Source organism: Ornithorhynchus anatinus, chromosome 14 (assembly GCF_004115215.2).
Source record: "Ornithorhynchus anatinus isolate Pmale09 chromosome 14, mOrnAna1.pri.v4, whole genome shotgun sequence".
Classification (NCBI taxonomy): Eukaryota; Metazoa; Chordata; class Mammalia; order Monotremata; family Ornithorhynchidae; genus Ornithorhynchus; species Ornithorhynchus anatinus.
The window spans coordinates 45,712,718-45,734,699 of record NC_041741.1 but is presented as its reverse complement, the minus strand read 5'-3'; the positions used below and the strand labels follow the sequence as shown (position 1 = coordinate 45,734,699).

General features: G+C 55.5%; 1 protein-coding gene across 12 annotated transcripts; it reads right to left on the bottom strand.

Annotated features, from left to right (window-relative positions):
- Positions 1-246: 246 nt before the first annotated feature.
- MIEF1 (mitochondrial elongation factor 1) lies at positions 247-12,325 on the bottom strand. 12 transcript variants are annotated; one of them, XM_029078932.2, is made up of 7 exons: positions 11,919-12,325; positions 7,001-7,048; positions 6,190-6,278; positions 2,968-3,118; positions 2,676-2,853; positions 1,969-2,231; positions 247-1,082 (listed from the first exon to the last, which is right to left on the bottom strand). In XM_029078932.2, exons 4-7 carry the CDS (start codon positions 3,109-3,111, stop codon positions 276-278), a joined length of 1,392 nt encoding a protein of 463 aa, XP_028934765.1. In that variant the 5' UTR covers positions 3,112-3,118; positions 6,190-6,278; positions 7,001-7,048; positions 11,919-12,325; the 3' UTR covers positions 247-275. The 12 variants fall into 12 exon arrangements, with proteins under 12 accessions (XP_028934765.1, XP_039769985.1, XP_028934758.1 ...); XM_039914051.1 differs by lacking the exons at positions 6,190-6,278; positions 7,001-7,048 and adding an exon at positions 8,880-8,990; XM_029078925.2 differs by lacking the exon at positions 6,190-6,278 and having other exon boundaries at positions 6,954-7,075.
- Positions 12,326-21,982: the final 9,657 nt, after the last annotated feature.

Below are 21,982 nucleotides of genomic sequence, written 5' to 3'. Positions count from 1 at the left end.
TGGGTCTGGGGCGGCTCGCTTCCGCCCGGAGACGCACCGCTTCGCTGCATCGCCGGAGCCCAGCCTGGGGACAGAGCCGTGGGCGGAGCGGTGCACAGTGTTTTGGCGAAAGGCGGGGGAGGGGGCGGAGGGGAGGGAGACGGCGTCGGCCTCGGGGACAGGGGGCGGCCGAGGCCCCGAGGTAACCAGGGAGCGACCCGAGCCCGCCGCAGAACACGGGGCGCGGGCCCATCCCGCGGCCGCCCGCCCGCCCGCCCGCCGGCGCCTCGGGCCCGCTACGTCTGCAGCAGCGCCTCCGGCTCCGAGAGCGAGCAGTACAGGGTGTACCCCAGCTCGTCTATCTCTTCGGGGGTGAGCTCCGAAAACAGGTTCACCTTGGGGTTCAGGGCGCTGGGCAGCACCCCCGCCTCCAGGTAGCCGATGAGCGCCCTCAGGGCCTGCAGGAAGCGGTCGGCCAGGGCTTCCTGCGTCCAGTCGGGCTCGTCCCGGGCCAGGTGCAGGATGACGTTGGTCAGCTGGCTGGCGGTGAGGCGGCCCAGGGCCGGCGTGGACTTGCAGATGGCCTTGAGGATCTTGAGGCACAGGGAGCGGCAGCCGGCGTCGCCCTGGTCCAGGGCCCGGAGGCGGGCCGTCTCGGCCGGCCGCAGGCTCAGCCGCCACAGGGTGTCGTGCCGGGCCAGCCGGTGAGGGCGGGCCACCAGGACCACGTCGCCCAGGGTCACGGACGGCAGGAAGTCGATGAGCAGGCGCCGGGCGGGCTCGTACTGCACCTCCAGCGTCAGGGCGGCCGGGGGCGGGGCGGGCCGGATCACGTAGTCCAGCAGGGACCCGATGGCCGGCCAGTTGATGGAGCCCGCCACCACCTTCTCGAAGGTGTCCGCCACCATCTTGGGGGACAGGTAGCCCCCGACGGCGCAGCGGTCCCAGTAGCTGCTCCCGCGCGGGAAGTACTCCGGGTTCTCTCGGCGCACCAGGAAGAAGCCGGGCACGTTCATGATGGTGTCCTCGCCGGGGATGCAGGACCACAGGTTCTGCTCCAGCACCAGGGGCACCATCAGTTGGATGTGGTCCGCCGTCACCACCTGGCCCGCCGGGGCGGGAGCACAAGTCACTCGGTCAGTCAGTCCGTCCCGTTTACTGAGCTCTTACTGGGCGCGGAGCACCGTACTGAGCGCCTGAGAGGGGACGGTACGACGATCAACAGACATTCCCCACCCGCGACGAGCTTACGGTCTAGAGGAGGAGAGAGTCCCGCGTTCTCTCTCGTCCTCTCCCTAACCCCCGGCCCCGCAAAAAAGCCAGAAGGACAGGTTTTCCCGCTCACCCACCTCCTCCCACCCCCGCGTCACTGACCACTGCTGCTTCCCCTCGCTGAAATCATTTTCACATCTCCCCCCTACTGTATCGTCCTCCCCCAAGCTCTCGGTAGCCCGGCGCTCCGTACACGGTGAGGGCTCGGCAAATACCGCTCACTGATCGAGAGCCCACGCCCGTCCACGATGCCCAACCTGACCCGGCTACCCCTCTGCTCTGCCAAGCAAAGGGTGGGCCTAGCGAGATTGCGAGGGGGCTGAGGAAGGGAAGACAGGGAGAAGGGAGGATGGGGAGGGGTGACCTAGGGCAAGTCACTTCACTTCTCTGTGCCTCAGTTACCTCATCTGTAAAATGGGGATTGAGACCGTGAGCCCCACATGGGTCAGGGACTGTGTCCAACCCAATTTGCTTGTATTCCCCTCCGGCGCTTAGTACAGTGCCTGGCACATAGTAAGCGCTTAACAAATACCATTATTATTATTATTACTATTATGAGAGTCAGATGAGGAGGAAGGGGAGGAGGAGGAGCAAGGCCTTGAGGAAAAGGCTCAGAAGGAAAAGGTCGACAGAAAGAAAGGGGGGCAAAAATCATCGGCAGGCCGGGAGAGCAGAGCGGTCAGAGAAGCGGGCGGGGAAGCGGGCGAGGGCCCTGACCTGCAGGTCGTCGTAGAGGCTGCCGCTGAGGTACATGTCCCTGAGCGGCATGTCCGGCAGCTTGGCCCGCAAGAAGCTCCGCAGCTCCGCACAGATGTCCACGGCCGCCTGCTTGGCCCGGGTCTGCTCGCCGGCGGGGATGGCCACTCGCTTGCGGTAGTAGTTCAACAGCTTCTCTTGCAGGGACAGGCGCAGTCGGGCCTTCTTCAGGTCCACCTGGCTCCTCTTGGCCGACGGCTTTGGCCTCGGGGGGCAGAACCCATCTGTCCGGGGAGGGGAGAGGAAAACGCCCGTGAGTGCACGATGATGACGACGGTATCTGTTATGCCCTCACTAGGCACCGGGTACTGAGTGCTGGGGTAGACAGCATGGGGCTCGCGGTCTAGAGGGGAGGGAGAACAGGGACTGAATCCCCATTTTACAGATGAGGAAACTGAAGCCCAGAGAAGCGAAGTGACTTGCCCAAAGTCGCACGGCAGGCAAGTGGCAAAGCCGGAATCAGAGCCAGGTCCTCTGACTCCCCAGCTCTGGGTTCTTTCCAATAGGCTGTTCTGTTTCTGGGTGCGCCTGCCCTTTACCCCACTCCGTTTGAGATTCCCAGGGTCACCGGGCAGGTGAGCCCCGCTGGCCGGCTGGCCAAGGGGCAAGATGCCCCTCAGCTCCGGGGAGGCCCGGGGGTAGAGCCGGGGTGGGACCACGCTCCTTACCCGAGTCAAAAGCCGAGGGGTCAGTGGGAAGGGTCTGCAGGGACCGGCTCACGCTGGTCTTCATATCCTGGTTGAGCAGTCGCGACGAGCCCATCCAGCTGGGCTCCTCCCAGCTCCTCTTTCCTGCGTGGCTGAGGCGGGTGGGGCTGCTGGGGGCGCTGATTGCCCGATCGTACATCTGCAACGGCCCCCGGCCCGGCCCCCGGGTGACGGGGAAGTCACGGCCTGCCCCGCCCCCGCCCGCCCCAGGCTGCCCGGCCCTGCCGCCCCCAGCCGCGGTGCTCCCGCTTACCCTCTTGACCGCCAAGGTGGCGATGCCCAGCATGGCAGCGCCACCCACCCCGAGCACCAGCCGGGCGTTGGACAGGACAAAATCGATGGCGGTGCCGATGCCGTTGTCATCTTTCTTGCCTTTGCGCTCGCCTGCGCCCGCCATGGCTCCCCTGAAGACGGCAAGATCGCCAAAGCGCCGTCCGTGGACCGGCTCCACCGGCCTCGCAGCCCGACCACCCACCGAAGCCCCGGTGTTCTGAGGGAAGACCCGAGCCCGGCTCACCCCGGGCTGGAACTGAGAGGCCACAGACCTCTCCGTTCTTCCGTTTTAAGATTCCAATTCATTCATCTCGCTGAAAACCTTTCTTCTCTCCCAGGCTTCCCCGCCCACCCAAAACGATCCCTCCCCAGCCGCAGCCCTCTGCCTCCGGGTTTGAGAACCGTGCCGGAGCCAGCCCAGGGACAACAGCCAAGTGGCCCGCGTGAAGCTTCGGAGGCTCGTCCCTCTAAAGAAACCGAACCCGAGATCACCCGGCCCGTTCCCTGGCGGGGACCGTCAACCGAGAGGGAATTGATCAGTGGTAATTGCTGAATGCTACCTATGTGCAGAGCACTGTACTAAGCACTTGGGAGGGTACAACAGAATGAGCAGACCCATCCCCTGCCCATAATGAGTTCACAGTCTAGACAGAGAACCCAGGACACTAGGAAACCATTCCTGGAAACTCCCAGATGCCGGGGAGTATTTACTGATGGGATTGGTGTGTTGGACTCTCCCAAGCGCTTAGTACAATGCTCTGCATATAATAAGCGCTCGATGAATACCGTTGATTGCTATCCTTTCACTGGGGAAAGGGGATCCTGGAGCCCCGCAAGAGAAGCGGACCTGGACTCCAGGGAGATGGGCAGCAGGGTAAAGGTCCTGCCCCGGTTCCTGAGCAAAACAAACCATGCCAGTCCCACTCGAGTCCAGGACCCCACCACAAACAAGCGTTTCCAAGGCGCCCGGCCAGCCCACCCTCTCTCCTCAGCCTTCAACCGTCCTTGGGTTCGGCGAGTGTAGTTTTTTAACTGGATGCAATCTACTGCTCCTCTGCAGCGGAAGAGATCCCCCCGTGAGCCAGAACTTAATCTGACCTAGACGGAGGCCAGAGTTTCGGGTTCTGTTGCTGCCTCGGCCCATTTCGCTGCTTTATTCAGATCGCGGAGACTCACAATCTCCCTTCCGGCTAAGGATCCGCCACTTTTCCAACTCTAGAGGACTTTAGGGATGGCGTCCCTTCCCTGAGCCTCGGCAGACTTTTCCATGTGACCGTGGGTCGGGAACCCTGGCCGGCACCCAGGAGTAGCCGCGTCGGTCTATATTTCACGCTGCTGCCCGGATTATCCTTCTACAGAAAAACTGGGCACCCCACCCCTCCTCCTCAAAAATCTCCAGTGGTTGACTATCAACCTTCGCATGAGGCAAAAACTCCTCACTATTGGCTTCATAGCTCTCCATCACCTGGACCCTTCCTACCTCACCTCCCTTCTCTCCTTCTCCAGCCCACCCCCTACACTCCGCTCCTCTGCCACTCACCTCCTCACGGTCCCTCTTTCTCGCCTGTCCCGCCGTCGACCCCTGGCCCACCTCCTACCTCTGGCCCGGAATGCCCTCCCTCCTCACATTCGCCAAACTAGCTCTCTTCCCCCCCTTCAAAGCCCAACTGAGGGCTCACCTCCTCCAGGAGGCCTTCCCAGCCTGAGCCTTATTCCTTTTCCTCTGCTCTTCCTCCCCTCCCCATCACCCCTACTCCCTCCCTCTGCCCTACCCCAATCCACGCCCCACAGCACTGGTGAATATTTGTACATATTTATTATTCTATTTATTTAATTAATGATGCGTATATAACTATGATTCTATTTATCTATTTTGACGCTACTGATGCCTGACTCCTTGTTTTGTTTTGTTGTCTGTCTCCCCCTTCTTGACTGTGAGCCCGTTGTTGGGTAGGGATTCATTCATTCAGTAGTATTTATTGAGTGCTTACGCTGTGCAGAGCACTGTATTAAGTGCTTGGAATGTACAATTCGGCAACAGACGGAGACAAACCCTGCCCACTATCTATTGCCGAACTGTACTTTCCAAGCGCTTAGTACAGTGCTCTTCACACAGTAGGCGCTCAATAAATACGATTGAATAAATGAATGAGAGCAGCAGCAGAAATTCTATTTACCAACCACCTACTGGGAGCCAGGCATTGTACTAAGTCCTTGGGAAAATACAAAACAAAGAAGGGCCCTGTCCTCAAAGAACTTAGACGCTGATGGGGGAGGTGGAGAGGATGATATTTACAAAGACAAGAACCAAAATAAAGAATCCCAAGCTGCCTGGTCAGCTGTCTTGGGCCTGTGGCCCTCAGGACGAACGAACATCTCCCTCCAGCCACCCCCAGGGGCATCGAGCATGGCCCCGGGCCGCTTCGGCCCTACTGGGCTCCGGCTTCCAGCGGAAAGGTAACCCGGGAAACTCCCCTTGCTGCTCTTTTTCAAAAAGGGTCCCCACCGCAGGCTTAGTCTAAAAACGGGGAGCTCGGGCAAGTGGCTGGGAGCTGGGCGCCAGGAAGAATCCGTCTCCCTTCCTCTCCCTCCCCGGCAGAACTCGTCTTTGGAGACTTCTGACCAGCCAGGGCGGCCTTTGGTCCCAAGTGTGCCAGACCTGAGGTCTTAGGGCCCAGGACAGCCCAAGACCTAAGAATTCAGACGTCAGCGGCAGCAAAAAGGAGAATTTTCCCCTTGGCTCCAGGAGGATCCTGGAGGAAGAGGCAATTTGGGGAAGGAGGGATGCTGGGGATGGGGCTGAATCGCAGTCAGGCTTTGTATCTGTTTTTAGATCTTGCTTAGGTCAGGAAAGACCTCCCCGCGATGGGTGACTCTGACTCAGACCAAAAATAGAGATCGGGCACCTAGATTTCAGCCAATACCGAGCCGGAGACCTCAGTCTGCTGCTCCTTAATTATACCACTCCAACCCCCCACCCCCGCGTGCGTGCACACACGTACACACTCACACGGTGGTATTTATTGAGCACCTTCTATCAGGAGAGCATTCCTCTCAAGTTAATCAACCCAGAGCAGCTTGTTCTTGTCTCTCCCGTGGCCAACCTCTGCTTCACACCCTCCCGCTGTCCGGAACTCTCTCCCCAATGTCAAAGGGGCAGACCAGGGCTCTCCCCATCTTCAAAACCCTTCTGAAAGCTTACCTCCTCCAGGAGGCCTTCTCCAATTAATTTCTTGTCCATCCCCCAGGCTATACCTGTCCTCAGTTGCCGCTCCGGAACCCCTGGGCCACCTACACACAGGCATACCTTAGGCACATACCTTGCATACCCTATTATTTAAGCAAGCACCAACAAACTCATGTCCATATCCCCTTTTCCTTCTTCCTCCTCTCTGGAAATTATTTTGGTGTCTGTCTCCTCTTCTAGGATGGAAATTTGAGGGTGGGGATCATGTTTACTAAGGACCCTGAACTCTCTCAAGCACTTAGAACAGTGCTCTGCACCCATTAGGTGCTCAATAAGTATCACTGATGAGGAGGAGGATGATTTTCTAAGCGCCTGGGAAAGCATGACAGAAGCAAAACACCCAGTCTTTGCCCATGAGGTGCTTATAAACCACAGGATTTCCAATCTAACACCAGCCCAGGCCTAAGACCTAACGAGAAAGGAGGGTCGGCTGTGAAAAGGCGACACTCCCCATCCCGGCTGACAGCTCCTGACTGGATGAGAATCTGGGCACCTGGTAACTTGGAGGAAACTGCCAAGATCTACTAAGGAATGCGGATTCCACTTTTTCCGGGAGGCCTGCTTATTGACTCTCTGCCCTCCACCAGAAAAGCAGATTCCACTTTTTCCGGGAGGCCTGCTTATCGGCTCTCTGCCTTATACCAGAAGCCTGGGCCGCAGCCCAGAGACCTGGATCGGATTGCGAGGAGGAGGAAGAGAAGGAGTAGGGCAACCCTGACCTAGAAGTGGGATTCCTGGACTGGAGAATCAATCGCTCCGCACTGACCTCCGGTGTGTCGGTTTCCCCAGCTGCAAAATGTGGAGCGGCAGGTAACTGAGGGGAACAAAAAGGCAAAAAAATCTCCCGCGGTAGGAAGAAAATGATTAGAAAGCCTCGTCTGTGTCTACTAACATTACTGTCCTCTCTCCTAAGTACTTAGAACAGAGATCTGCACAGAGTGGATGCTCAATAAATACCACCGGTTGGTTGGTTGATTGTCTGAAAGGCTTTTAAAGTCTGAAAGGAAATTCTGTTAACATAAGGTGAAAAACACTCTTCAGTCCCACTGGGTAAGAGAGGACACCAGGATGAGGCAGCGTATCAGAAAGGGCCTGGGTCTGGGAGTCAGGAGAGCCAGGTTCTAATCCCAGTTCTGTCCCTGGCCTCTGCGTGACCTTAGGCAAGTCCCTCAACCTCTCTGGGCCTGAGTTTCCTCATCCATCAAATGGGAAATCCTAGCTCTTAGATTGAGAGCCCCATAAGGGAAGAAGACTGCCCCCCCCCATTATCTCCTTTCTGACCCCAATGTCTGTGAGCGCAATGCTTGACACATAACAAGCGCTCAAAAAATACTACCATTATTAACATAGTGGAAAGGTGGAACCTTTTAATATCTTTTCAAAAGAAGACTAAATACGAACAGCTGGCCAGAACAGACTGCAAAACCAGGCCAGAACGATGACCACCTATCCGGAGTGCCCTCTGCATGGCCTGGGGCCCCGCGCCTCAGCTGGGCCGTGCGTGGCAGACCTGTTCTGTGAGACCCCAAGCTCCCTCTAGACTGTAAGCTCGTTAAGGGAAGGGAACGTGTCTGCTAATTCTGTGGTACTGTCCTCTCCCAAGTGCTCTGCACAGAGTAAGCACTCAATAAATACGATTGATCAATTGAACCCAGGGGGCCAGAAGCCCCTGAGGACCAACGGGAGATCCTGCTCGTTCCAGCCCAGGCGGCTTCCCTTGGGAGGTGGGGGAGACACCCGAACAAATCCAACCATGAGCTTGCACCCAGCCGGGGAAACCTTCAAGGGCTTCCTGAAGGGCAAACTGGGCTCAGCCAATTCAATTTCTCTTTTCTGAAAGGCAGAATAGGACATGTCACCCATCCAGACTGAAGGAAGCCCTAGATTCCACCCGCCTTGCTGTTCCCCTGACCAAGGGCACCATGCTAGTCTGAGCCTTGGCCCGGAGAGGACCACGTGGCTGGGCCGATTGGCCCGGGCCCAGGGATGGAAGGAGCCCAGAAGCAGGGCAGAGGCAGTCCTCCCCCTACCTCTGCTCCTACTTCCCCTCTCTCCCCGTCCCCTGGAAGGTCGCGGGGCAGCCCTTGTCCAGGAGCACCAAAAGTAGGGACCAGAACCAGCCCTGGGGTCACCTTCCCTCGCCGTGTCTGCAACAGAGGGTAGACTGTGTCTACCGACTCTGTTGTACCGGCCTCTTTTAAGCACTGAGCACAGTGCTCTGCACACAGTAAGCACTCAATAAATACCAAGGAGTGACTGATTAGCCCAGAAGCCGGTGGCACTGTGTCAGGTCTCAGGGCTCATGGCTGACTCTCTCTGCCAGTAGGGAAGACCCAAGATTGGTGGGGAAAGAGTGGGCCTGGGGAGGGTGGAAACCAAGCCGGGCCTTGGGGATGAAAACGGTCCACGGCGGTGCCGGCCCGGCCGCCCCCAGGGGGTCGGTGGCACCGATGGCTCCTGAGAACGTCCTGAGGGGTGGCCCAGCCACGGGACAGCCGGGGTCCAGGCACCGTTGACTGGTCACCGGATGGAGGAATGGAAAGCACCCTCACTCAATTTGTAAGGACTACAAAACTCTAGAGAAAGGAAGAAAATGCCTTGATAAAAGAGGGGAAGAGGGAAATCTGGAGGCAGAGAAGCCCTACCTCAACTCAGGGCCGGGCCCAAAGGGAGGAAGAAAAGGGCCTGAGCAGTGAACAGGGGTCACAGGCTGAATCTGAGGTGGCAGCTCCACACTCCTAGGGGGAAAAAAAAACCTAACACGGAAATAAGGAAGCGTTACTGGGGGGTGGGAAACGGGCAATAGCCGGGACCTGATTTGCCTATGTTAAACCAATTTCACTTAAAAGGAGCAAGTGGAAAAACTGGAAAGGGTAGGGAAGAGAGAGGCAGAGGGGCCTAGGGGAACGAGTACAGGCCTGGGAATCAGAGGACCCGGATTTTAATCCTGGCCCTGCCACTTGCCTGCCCTTTTTATGCCCTTGGGCAAGCCAATTAACTTCTCGGTGCTTTTGTTTCCTCATCAAATAATGGGGATTCAATACCCTCCTACTTTGACTGGGCGCTGCCCCTGTGGGACAGGGACGGGATCCAGCCTGATTAGCTTGTCTCTGCCTCAGTGCTTAGGACAGCGATTAGTACAGAGTAAGCGCTACACAAATACCACAATTATTATTATTAAACGATCAAGGCGGTGGAAAACAAGTCCTTACGAACAAAGGTAAGAGAAATCAGGGTTATTTAGCCTCAATTGGAGAAGGCTAAAGAGTGGCTTAATTGTTCTCAAGTTCACCGAGAACCAAATTAATAACTGCAGCATCTGTTAAGTGCTTCTTCTGTGCCACGCACTGCCCTAAGCACTGGGGTAGATACTAGATCATCAGGTCAGATTGGGGGGAGGAGTGGCAGGCTGTCTAGAGAATCAAACAATAACTGGTAGGCACTGACTATGGGTCAAGCACCGTTCTAAGTGCTGAGGTAGACAGAGGTTAATTGAGTCAAACATAGTCCCAACATGGGACTCACAGATTAAGTAGGAAGACAAACATCCCCATTTTACAGAGGAGGAAACTGAGGCACAGAGAAGTGACTTGCCCACGGTCACACAGCCGATAAGTGTTGGAGCCAGGATTAGGACCCAGGTCCTTCTGACTCCCAGACCTGTGCTCTATCCATTAGGCCACGCTGCCAAAGGTCCCACAGCAGACAAGTGGTGGAGCCAGGATTAGAAAAAAATAATAATAAAGGTATTTCTTTAGCGCTCATTCTGTGCCAAGCACTGCTCTAAGTGCTGGAGTAGATCCACGTTAGTTAGGGTGGACACAGTCCCTCTCCCACAAAGAGCTCACAGTCTCAATCCCCATTTTACAGATGAAGGAACTGAGGCACAGAGAAGTGAAGTGACCTGCCCGAGATCACACAGCAGACAAGTGGTGGAGCCGGGTCTAGAGTCCATGACCATGATCTTAGAATGATGACGGTGGTATCTGTTGAGCGCTTTGTGCCAAGTACTGTTCTCAGCGCTGGGGTAGATACAAGGTCATCAGGTTGTCCCAAGAGGGCTCCCAGTCTCAATCCCCATTTTCCAGATGAGATGACTGAGGCCCAGTGAAGTGACTCGCCCAAAATCACACAACTGACAAGGGGTGGAGGCGGGATGAGAACTCAATGACCTCTGACTCCCCAACCCGGGCTCTCTAATCCCGGCTCCTCCCCTGGTCAGCTATGTGACTTTGGGCAAGCCGCTTCATTCCCTGTGCCTCAGTTCCCTTATCTGTAAAATGGGAATTTATTCATTCAATAGTATTTATTGAGCACTTACTATGTGCAGAGCACCGCACTACACGCTTGGAATGGACAATTCGGCAACAGAGGGAGGCAATCCCTGCCCAGTGAGCCCCACATGGGATAGCCTGATCACCTTGAATTGTCCCCAGTGCTTAAAACAGTGCTTGGCACATAGTGCTTAGTAAATGCCATCATTATTATTATTATTGAGCGCTTACTGTGGACAGAGCACTGTACTAAGAAGCAGCGTGGCTCAGTGGCAAGAGCCCGGGTTTGGGAGTCAGAGGTCGTGGTTTCTCATCCCAGCTCCGCCCCTTGTCAGCTGAGTGACTTGGGGCATCACTTCACTTCTCTGTGCCTCAGTTACTTCACCTGTAAAATGGGGATTAAGACCGAGAGCTCCATGAGGGACAGCCTGATTACCTTGCATCGCCCCTTGCGCTTCAAACAGTGCTTGGCACATAGTAATGCCATCATTATTATTATTGAGCACTTTCTGTGGGCAGAGCACTGTACTAAGAAGTGTGGCTCAGTGGCAATAGCCCGGGCTTGGGAGTCAGAGGTCATGGGTTCTAATCCCAGCTCCAATCCTTGTCAGCCGTGTGACTTGGGCAAGCCACTTCACTTCCCTGGGCCTCCGTTCCCTTATCTGTCAAATGGGGATGAAGTCCATGCACGCCATGGGGGCCAACCTGATGACCTTGTATCCCCTCCAGCGCTTAAAACAGTGCTTGGCACATAGTAAATGCTTAACAAATGCCATCATTATTATTATTGAGCACTTACTGTAGGCAGAGCACTGTACTAAGAAGTGGGGCTCAGTGGCAATAGCCCGGGCTTGGGAGTCAGAGGTCATGGGTTCTGATCCCGGCTCCGCCCCTCGTCTGCCGTGTGACTTGGGCAAGCCACTTCACTCCCCTGTGCCTCTGTCCCCCTGTCAAATGGGGATAAAGACCGTGAGTGCCACGGGGGCCAACCTGATGACCTGGCATCCCCCCCAGCGCTCAGAAGAGTGCTGGGCACAGAGCCTGGGCTTCAGAGTCAGAAGTCCTGGGTTCGACTCCCGGTTCTGCCACTTGTGGGACTGTGGGCAAGTCACTTTACCTCTCTGTGCCTCAGTTCCCTCATCTGTCAAACGGGGATTAACAGGGAGCCTCACACGGGACAACCTGATGACCCTGGATCTCCCCCAGCGCTTAGGAACGGTGCTCTTGCACGTAGTAGGCGCTTAACAAATACCAACCCGATTAATAATAATACCGTCGGGATTTGTTAAACGCTTACTACGTGCAGAGCACTGTTCTAAGCGCCGGGGTTGCTAGAGGGGAATTTCTTAAGCAACGCCGTATTCCGAGGGTTCCTAAGCGCTTGGGAAGTGCACGCAGGGAGGGGCCTACCTCGGCCTTAGTGCATCTGGGGTGGCGGTCCTTCCTCCTCCTCGTGGTCCTCGGGGTGGTGGCCCCCTCTTGGTGGGGGGGGGGGGGTCCCCCGGGGCCGGGAGGCCTAGAGGAGGCCGCCGAGGCCGGAGCGGAGGAAGGCCCGTCCCTGTCGGAGCAGGCGGGCTTGGGCTTCGGGCTCCCGCAGCCGCTGGTGCAGGCGGAACTGCCTTTGGACGGAGGCCCGGTAGAAGTCCCGGTCGGTGTAGCGCAGCCCGCCGGCCCGCCGCAGCAGGCTCCGGTAGAGGCTCAGCACCGCCCGGCGGCTCCACCCGGCCATGGGGGGACGCAAGGACCGGCCGGGGGTCGGAGGCCGCGGGGTCACTGTGAAGGAGGCCTCCGCCGCCGCTCCCCAAGGCCCCGCCAACATGGCCGCTGCCCGCTTCCCTTCCGGGGCTCGGCCCGCCGCCCCGCCCGCCATTTCCGCCCTCGAACCCCCGCCCCGAACCCCGCACCCCCTTGCCTTGCCCGGGAGGGCGTTTCTCCAGCCCTTGCTGTGGGCCCAGCACTGGTCGAAGCGCTGGGGGAGCTACAGGGTGGGCCCACCGGCTTCATCTCTTCATTCATTCATTCAATAGTATTTAATAATGTTGGTATTTGTTAAGCGCTTACTATGTGCCGAGCACTGTTCTAAGCGCTGGGGTAGACACAGGGGAATCAGGTTGTCCCACGTGGGGCTCACAGTCTTCATCCCCATGTTACAGATGAGGGAACTGAGGCACAGAGAAGTCAAGTGACTTGCCCACAGTCACACAGCCGACAAGTGGCAGAGCTGGGATTCGAACTCATGAGCCCTGACTCCAAAGTCCGTGCTCTTTCCCCTGAGCCACGGATTGAGCGCTTACTAGGTGCAGAGCGCTGGACTAAGCGCTTGGAATGAACAAGTCGGCAACAGATAGAGACGGTCCCTGCCGTTTGACGGGCTTACGGTCTGATCGGGGGAGACGGACAGACGAGAACGATGGCAATAAATAGAGTCGAGGGGAAGAACAGCTCATAAAAATAATGGCAATGTCCCCTTTGACAGAGGAGGGAACTGAGGCACCGAGACATGAAGGGACTTGCCCACAGTCCCACAGCTGACAAGTGGCAGAACCGGGATGAGAAGCCATGACCTCTAACTCCCAAGCTTTAAACGCTTACTATGTGCCCAGCGTGGCTCAGTGGAAAGAGCCTGGGCTTTGGAGTCAGAGGTCATGAGTTCGACTCCCGGCTCTGCCACTTGTCAGCTGTGTGACTGTGGGCAAGTCACTTCACTTCTCTGTGCCTCAGTTACCTCATCTGTAAAATGGGGATTAACTGTAAGCCTCACGTGGGACAACCTGATTACCCTGTATCTACCCCAGCGCTTAGAACAGTGCTCTGCACATAGTAAGCACTTAACAAACACCAACATTATTATTATTAGCTGGGGGAGATACAGAGTGGGCCCACGTGAGGCTCACAGGCTCCCTTTGACAGAGGAGGGAACTGAGGCACCGAGACGTGAAGGGACTTGCCCACAGTCCCACAGCTGACAAGTGGCAGAGCCGGGATAATAATTATGTTGGTATTTGTTAAGCGCTTACTATGTGCAGAGCACTGTTCTAAGTGCTGGGGTAGATACAGGGTAATCAGGTGGTCCCACGTGAGGGTCACAGTTAATCCCCATTTTACAGATGAGGTAACTGAGGCACAGAGAAGTTAAGTGACTTGCCCACAGTCCCACAGCTGACAGGTGGCGGAGCTGGGAGTCGAACCCATGACCTCTGACTCCGAAGCCTTAAGCACTTACTATGTGCCCAGCACTGTTCTAAGCGCTGGGGAGTTAGAGGGTCATCAGGTGGTTCCACGTGAGGCTCACAGTCTTCATCCCCATTTGACAGATGAGGGAACTGAAGCCCCGAGACGTGAAGGGACTTGACCACAGTCCCACAGCTGACAAGTGGCAGAGCCGGGATGAGAACCCATGACCTCTGACTCCCAAACCTTAAGTGCTTGCTATGTGCCCAGCACTGTTCTAAGCGCTGGGGGAGATACAGGGTGGTCCCACGTGAGGCTCACAGTCTTTAACCCCATTTGACAGAGGAGGGAACTGAGGCACCGAGACGTGAAGGGACTCACCCACAGTCTCACAGCTGACAAGTGGCAGAGCCAGGATGAGAACCCATGACCTCTGACTCCCAAGCCTTAAACGCTTACTATGTGCCCAGCACTGTTCTAAGCACTGGGGGAGATAGAGGGTCATCAGGTCATCCCACGGGAGGCTCACAGGCTTCCTCTCCATTTTACAGAAGAGGGAACTGAGGCCCAGAGAAGTGAACTGACTTGTCACGCTCCTTCCCTTTCCTTCCCTTCCCCTCTTCCATTTCCCTTCCTCTCCCTGATTTGCCCCAGCGCAGCTCAGTGGCAAGAGCGCAGGTTTGGGAGTCAGAGGTCGTGGGTTCTAATAATACCAACATTATTATTATTATTATTATTAATCCCAGCTCCGCCGCTTGTCAGCGATGTGACTTTGGGCAAGTCACTTCTCTGAGCCTCAGCGATCCCATCTGGAAAATGGGTGACGAGACTGTGAGCCCCACTTGGGACGGTGCTGTTTCCACTAAACCACACTGCTTCTTCTACCTCCCCTCTCCCTCCTCCGCCCCCTCTTCCTCCTTCTTCCTTCCTTCATTCATTCGTTCAGTCGTATTTATTGAGCGCTTACCGTGTGCAGAGCATGTACTAAGAGCTTCGGAAAACACAACAATAAACAGTGACACTTCCTGCCCACAACAAGCTTACAGTCTAGAGTCCGGAGAGACAAACATCCATACAAATAAATAAAATTACAGATATGTACATAAGTGTGGGGCTGGGAGGGGGCCCTCTCCCTCTCTATTCCTTTTTCCCCCTTCCCCCTCTTCCTTCTAGATAGAGGAAATGAGGGCTTAGTCAAGGCCTACATCTTTTTTTTATACACACATGTATTTCTTCATCTGTAAAATGGGGATTCAATCTCTGTTCTCCCTCCCCTTTAGATTGTGAGCCCCTGTGGGAAATGGGCCACGTCAGACCTGATTTTCTTCTTATCCACCTCTTGGTTCATTATCATTATTAAAACACACCAAGGCCCGCCCTGCCCCTTTTCCTTAGTCATGCCTTTTGATCACTTCAGGCAATCCAACTCTGTCAGTAATTGAGGATCCCCTAAATATTCAGAACAAAATATTAAGCAAAACCCTTCCAGAGGTTGGTCGAATCAGCTAAAGTCAGGCTGCCGGCACCTGAGACCTAAGAGGGAGCGGTAAGGCAGGTGATAGCCCGATTTAGGGAAAGAATGGGATCCTGACACTCCATTGCTCTGGGTCTCAGTTACCTCATCTGTAAAATGGGAATTAAGACTGTAAGACCCCAAGTAGCACAGGGACTGTGTCCAACCTGATTACCTTGTATTTACCCCAGCAATCAGAACAGTGCTTGGCACATGTAAGCTTAACAAATGTATTTATTATATCTGTAATTAATTAATTTATATTAATGCCGGTCTCCCCTTCTAGACTGTAAACTCACTGTAGGCAGGGATCGTGTCTGTTTCTTGTTCTATTGTACTCTCCTGAGCGCTTAGTATAGTGCTTTGCACACAGCAAGTGCTCAAAAAGTATAATTGAATGAATGAGTGAATAAAATAGCACAATTATTATTACTGCTGGAAGCTTTGGAGCCTGGGTTCCCTCAGGGGCAGGAGCTGGTCCCGACTGTTGTTGCGTTATTGTGTTGTGCTTTGCATTGTGTTTTCCCAAGCTCTTAGGACAGTGCTCTACACACAGTAATCACTCATCCCCCCCCTCCCTTGGCCAGTGAGGCATCCCTGCGTTCTACATAAGACGAAGGCATGGATGGATGGAGGGAAGCAGCTTGGCCTAGTGGAAAGAGCAGGAGCCTGGGAGTCAGAAGTCATGTGTTCTAATCCTGGCTCTGCCACATGTCTGCTGTGTGACTTTGGGCAAGTTACGTCACTTCTCTGTGCCTCAGTTACCTCATTTGTAAAGTGGGGATGAAGACTGTGAGCCCCATAGGGGAAAGAGACTGTGTCCAAACTGATTTCCTTGTGTCTACCCCAGTGCTTGGCCCATAGTAAGCGCTTAACAAATACCAGGATTATTATTATTTTATTATTAACGTTTGTGGAATGTGGTACCTGGCCCGGCTAAGATGGCTGATGGGTTCCCATGGCCCTCTGCTGACCGCTGTGTGAAGGCGAGCCGGAGGTGTGACGGCTCAAGGGTAGGTTGGTTTGAGGAAAACCAGGTTTTCTTCATGGAAGGAACAGGCCCCTCCACCTCCTCTCAACCCTGCAGCGGGGCTTGAGTGATCCTACAGGGAGCTCAGATCCTGCTGCCTGGATTTGAACACCCGGGATCTCCAAGGAGCGGGTGGACGGGATGGAAAAATCACAGCGCGGCACCGTCCCAGAGCATCTTTCCCTTGGGCGCATGGGAGGTAGACGGGGGGCGGTAATTCCAAAAAAATTCTCGTGTCAGAGAATCGGGATCTGATGGAGGGATCGAGGCTCACGGGAAGCCACATTATTCATTCATTCATTCGATAGTATTTATTGAGCGCTTACTATGTGCAGAGCATTGTACTAAACGCTTGGAATGTACAATTCGGCAACAGATACAGACAATCCCTGCCCATTGACGGGCTTACAGTCTAATTGGGGGGACAGACAGACAAAACAATAGCAATTAATAGAATCAAGGGGATGTACATCTCATTAACAAAATTAATAGGGTAATAAAAATATATACAAATGAGTGGACGACCACAGTGCTGAGGGGAGGGAAAGGAGCAGAGGGAAAGGGGGAGAAGGGGGCTTAGCTGAGGGGAGGTGAAGAGGGAGGCAGAGAGGCAGCAGAGGGAGCAGAGGGAAAAGGGGAAGCTCAGTCTGGGAAGCCCTCTTGGAGGAGGTGAGCTCTCAAAACAGTCGAGTCCTCTACAATTAGGAGATCCCATCTTGGTCTTCAAGGAGTCGACAATCGAGTGAGGGAGAGAGGTGCTGATGTAAAATTTCAGTCCTCTTCTCCACTTTGCCTCGGACCTTAACCCGAGGGTGGGAGGTAGGCCCGCCACTCTGAACAGTGCTCTGCACCCAGTAAGCGCTCAATAAATACGACTGAATAAACGAACGAATGAACTCCCCGGATGACTCGGCACTGATTTTCACTGAGTCCTTTTTCTTTTTTTGATGATATTTCTAAAGCGCTTACTATGTGCCAGGCATTTTACCAAGTACGGGGGTAGATTCAAGCTAACCGGGTTGGACAGAGCCACCGTCCTATAAAGGGCTCGCCGGCTTAATCTCCCTTCTACAGATGAGGTAGCTGAGGCACAGAGAAGTTAAGCGACTTGCCCAAGGTCGCAAGGTAGACCAAGCGGCTGGAGCCGGGATTAGAACCAGGGTCTTCTGACTCCCGGGACCGTGCTCTATCAACTAGGCCATGCTGCTTCTCTATTATGGATTCAATCAATAAATTGTACAAGCGGCAGAGCTGGGATTAGAACCCACGACCTCTGACTCCCCAGCCCGGGCTCTTTCCACTGAGCCACGCTACTTCTCTAAGTGTTTAGCACAGTGCTTGGCTCACAGCAGAACGGCCTAGCGGATAGCGCGTGGACCTGGGAGTCGGAAGGACCTGGGTTCTTATCCCGGCTCGGCCACCTGACTGCTGTGCGACCTCGGGCAGGTCATTTCGCTTCTCTGGGCCTCAGTGGCCTCATCAATAAAATGGGGATGAAGGCTGTGAGCCCCACTCGGGACGGTGACTGTGTCCAACTAATCACCTCGTATCTACCCCAGTGTTTAGGAATCATAATAATGATGGTATTTGTGAACTACTTACTAATTGCCAGGCACTGTCCTAAGCACCGGGGTAGATACGAACAAATCACTTTGGACATAGGCCATGTCCCACGTGGGGCTCACAGTCTCAGTCCCCATTTTACAGACGAGGTAACTGAGGCACAGAGAAGTGAAGTGACTTGCCCAATGTCACACAGCAGAAAAGGGGCGGATCCAGGATTAAAACTCATGACCTTCTGTCTCCCAGGCCTGGGCTCTGTCCTCTACGTCATGCTGCTTCTACAGTGCCTGACACATAGTAAGCGCTTAATTCCACAATTATTATCATCATCTTGTATCTACCCCGGTGCTAGGTACAGTGCCTAGTACCTAGTAAGTAAGCACTGAACAAATTAAAACCAAAAAACCCCCTCTCATCCACACTGCACATCCCCTCCCACCTACCTGCTCATCACACTCGGGGGTCCCAGCGGGAACCCACCCGGCCGGGCCGGGCCGAGACGAACCCCAAGAGCACGTGTGCGACCGCGCAAACCACGAACGTGCCATTCCATCGATTCCTTCCGGCAGCTTCTTGGTCCTGAAGAGGCAAGGCCGAGGCTCCACCCTCTACACCGTCGGCTCGTTGTGGGTCCGCCAACTCCGTCGTAGCCTACTCTGCCAAGCGCTTAGTAAAGTGACCTGCACACAGGAAGCGCTCAATCCATACCACTGATTGAGCGACCCGACTTTCCGGCCGGGGGCTTCATCACACGCCGGGCTCTGAGTGTCACTGGGCTGTGTCAGGTCAAGTCAGCCATGCCCCTGCCTTCAGACGAGACTGCTCTTGGTTTGCACCCTTTTTTCACCCCTGCCTCAGCCCCCCCCCCAGCACTTCTGTCCACATGGATCATTTATTTCTTTATAATAGCGTCCGTCTTCCCCTCTAGACTGAAGCTCGATGAGAGCAGGGACCGCGTCTACCAACTCTGTTGTAGTGCACTCTCCCGAGTGCTTAGTCCATAGCTCTGCACGTAATAAGCGCTCAATAGATCCCACTGATCGATTGAGAAGCAGCGTGGCTCAGTGGAAGGAGCCCGGGCTTGGGAGTCAGAGATCATGGGTTCGAATCCCGGTTCGGCCGCTTGTCAGCTGTGTGACTGTGGCTCTGTGCCTCAGTTACCTCATCTGGAACATGGGGATGAAGACTGTGAGCCTCACGTGGGACAACCCGATGACCCTATATCTACCCCAGTGCTTAGAACAGTGCCCTGCACCTAGTAAGCGCTTAACAAATACCAATATTATTATTATTATTCTTATTATTAATCCAGCCAGGCCGGTGTCCATCTCCCCTCAGGCTTGGATTCGAGGGGGTCGCTGCCTCTCCGCTAGGGGGCGCTGTCCACCCTGCTCATGGCTCCCTTCTGGCCTCCTCTGGACGGACACTTCCATTCATTCCATTTATTGAGCGCCTAACGTGTGTCAAGCACTGTACTAAATGCTTTGGGAGAGTGCAATACAACAAGAGATGCATTCCCTGCCCACAACGAGCTCAGGCCGGGAGGGTGGGCGGGGGGAGAGGGAGGAAGAGCAGCAGAGCAGGGTTCCCTCTTCACCCCCACCCTCTGCTGAGAAACAAACACCTCTTTCTCACACACACACATACACACTGGTGCCCCTTCATCCTTTGCAACGTTTTTATTATTAATATTATCTTCTCCTTTAAACATCCCTTTAAGGGTGAAATGAAATCCAACCATTTACAGAGAAAATGATTTCAGAAATGTACATTTTGATTTATCCTTACCAAAAAAAATATTATTACCGGGGGTCTTTAAATGACATACATCCCAGAGTCCTCAATTCCCCCTCCTCCAGCCTGGGGCAAATCTCTCCCGCCCTCGGCCTTATTGCCCCCGGGGAACGTCCTCGGACCACCCTGGATCAACTCAACCCGCTCTGGGGAGCAGCACAGGCTTTACACTCTGGGAAGACAAGGGGGACCCTGCCCACCCCAGAGAGACCTCCTTCGGCCCCCAACCCAACGCGGGAAGGGGAATGAACAGTGTTTAAACCTGCAGTGTATTTTCCTTTTCTAGTCCTTTGGGAAGGGGCCAGGGAGACAGGGGAGAAGGGGCTTGGCGGAGACTCTCCCCCACCCCCGGAATACCCAGCATCCACGTATTGCATTTAAAATTCCCTCTGCCAGCGTGTAAACCTCTTCCTCTTTCTCCACCTCGCGCCTCACACCTCCCCCGTCCCTTCCCAGTTGGGAGAGTGGAATCCCCACTGCTCCCAGCCCGGGTGGGGGCCGCAACAGGAGGGGCGGCGGGTGCTCCAGACAGAGAGCCGGAGAGCAGATGGAGTTGACGACCCTTGACCTTCCCGCTGGGGCGAGGCTGGGCCTCCCTGGGAGCTTCCCTGCCCCAAACCAGTGTATCGGAACGGGATCCTGGCTGGGCGGCCCAGGACCCCGGCAGTGCACAACTAGAGCAGCCGGTGGGGGGTGGGGAGCGGGGCAGGGGGAGAGCGATGAAGGACACAGGTTCTCAGACTCACGGTGGTGCCCAGGAGATAGGGAGGAGACCAGTGCTCCGATCCCGGGCCAAACGAATCGGGGTGTGGGTGTGGATGCGTGTGTGTGTTTAGGGGGAGAGGGTCCGAGGGCAACTTTGCGCAGGGGGTTCAGATCCAACGAACACTGTCCCTCTCTCTGGAGTGCCCCCACATCCCAGGATAGCCCCTCCTCCTCCTCTACTCACTCCTGCCAAAGCCTCAGCTGCTCCAGCACGGAGGAAGTGGGGAAAACTTAGGAATGGGGTCCACTCAGAGCCCCCCGCCTTCCCGTTCCCCCCAGCCGGCAGGAGAGGGAGGCTGGGCAGGGCAGGGCAGAGGTCTCGTGACCTCCCAGCAGAAGGAACCGGCCGCGTTATAGAGCCAGGCCGAGATCTGGGTTCTCTCCTGGAAACCCGGGCCCCACATGCACCGGGCCAGCCCGTGGGCCCCTGTGGACGGATCCCCGGTGCCAAGCCGGCCCCGAACGCCAGCGGCCCCCAGCCAGCAGATGCCATCAGACCACCGGCTATGCCCGGGGAGGACAGGAAACGAGCCTGGACCCAACAGGTGAGAGGTCGGACCCTGGCACCCGATGGGACGTGGGGCCCTGCCACAGGTACGGGGACTGGAGCCGCCCACGGGCAGTAGTCCCCAGGGACTTCAATTCCCTGCAGCCCTCGGGGAGACCTCACCCATCCTGCCAGAGACGGGAGGAGGTTCGGCTTTGGCCGCCGGGGCTCAGGGCTGTGGTCGGGCCCCTCGAATCTGGCCCCTGCAGGACCCTCTGCCGACCTTCTCTGAGGGTCAGCAAGAGTGGGGTGGGGAGGGCAGCCAAACCAGAGTCCCGGGGCAGTAGACGCTTCAGAAAAATGCCACAGGGGCTCTCACCTGTTGTTTAGAACTGAGGTTTGGAGGGGCGGGAGGGTTCTGTGCAGGCAGGAGGGTCCCCAGAACAGGAACCAGAGACAGAGAGGATGGGAGTAAGGAAGATGAAGAGGAGGAGGAGGAGGAGGGGCCGGGCTGTAGCACAGAGTCACCATCACACCACCTGGAGGTCCACAGCTCAGCAAGTACTAAGGGACTCTGGGAATATCCACCTCGTGGGTCCTCCCCTTGCCCTCTGCTACCCTCCCTGGCATCTCTCCCCCTCTCTCCCGCTGCCAGCCAGTCACCTCCCCAACTCTGCCAAGACCCTCCCTCACACCCAAGGTTTAGTCAGAGACCTCTGATCTCTTAGAGTTCACTGCTGGATGCTTTAAAGGTCCTTGTTAAGTTGGGGTTTTTTTTTGAGTTGGGCTTGAGGACACACAAGTTTTATCTCTCTCTCTTTCCCTCTCTCTCCAAGCCCCCTCCACCTCCCCACCCCATCATCTGACTGGATCTGATTAAATTAATATTTTCTCCTCCCTCCTAGGAGCCTGAAAAGGCAAGGGAAGAGAGAATTTTATCATCCTCTCAAAACCCAAAGTCAACTTTCAAAGGTTTCCTCCCTCTCCCTCTCACCCTGGAAGGGGGTGAAGTTCCAGGGCATCACAAACACAATCAGCTGGAGGCGGGGGGTGGAGGGGAACCTGCTGGGGATTCAGCCTCGGAGATTAAATAACAGAAATATTTGCTTTGATTCTCAAACGGGGAGATTTAAAAAGACGAAGGCGAATAC

Bases quoted from the DNA above. Each gene is read 5' to 3' on its own strand.
- MIEF1 (XM_039914051.1), bottom strand. From the start codon at position 3,111: ATGGCGGGCGCAGGCGAGCGCAAAGGCAAGAAAGATGACAACGGCATC. The intron at 2,232-2,675 runs GTAAGGAGCGTG...CTCCCCGGACAG, and splicing joins CCCCTCGGCTTTTGACTCGG to ATGGGTTCTGCCCCCCGAGG. The intron at 1,083-1,968 runs GTCAGGGCCCTC...CCGGCGGGCCAG, and splicing joins GCCTCTACGACGACCTGCAG to GTGGTGACGGCGGACCACAT.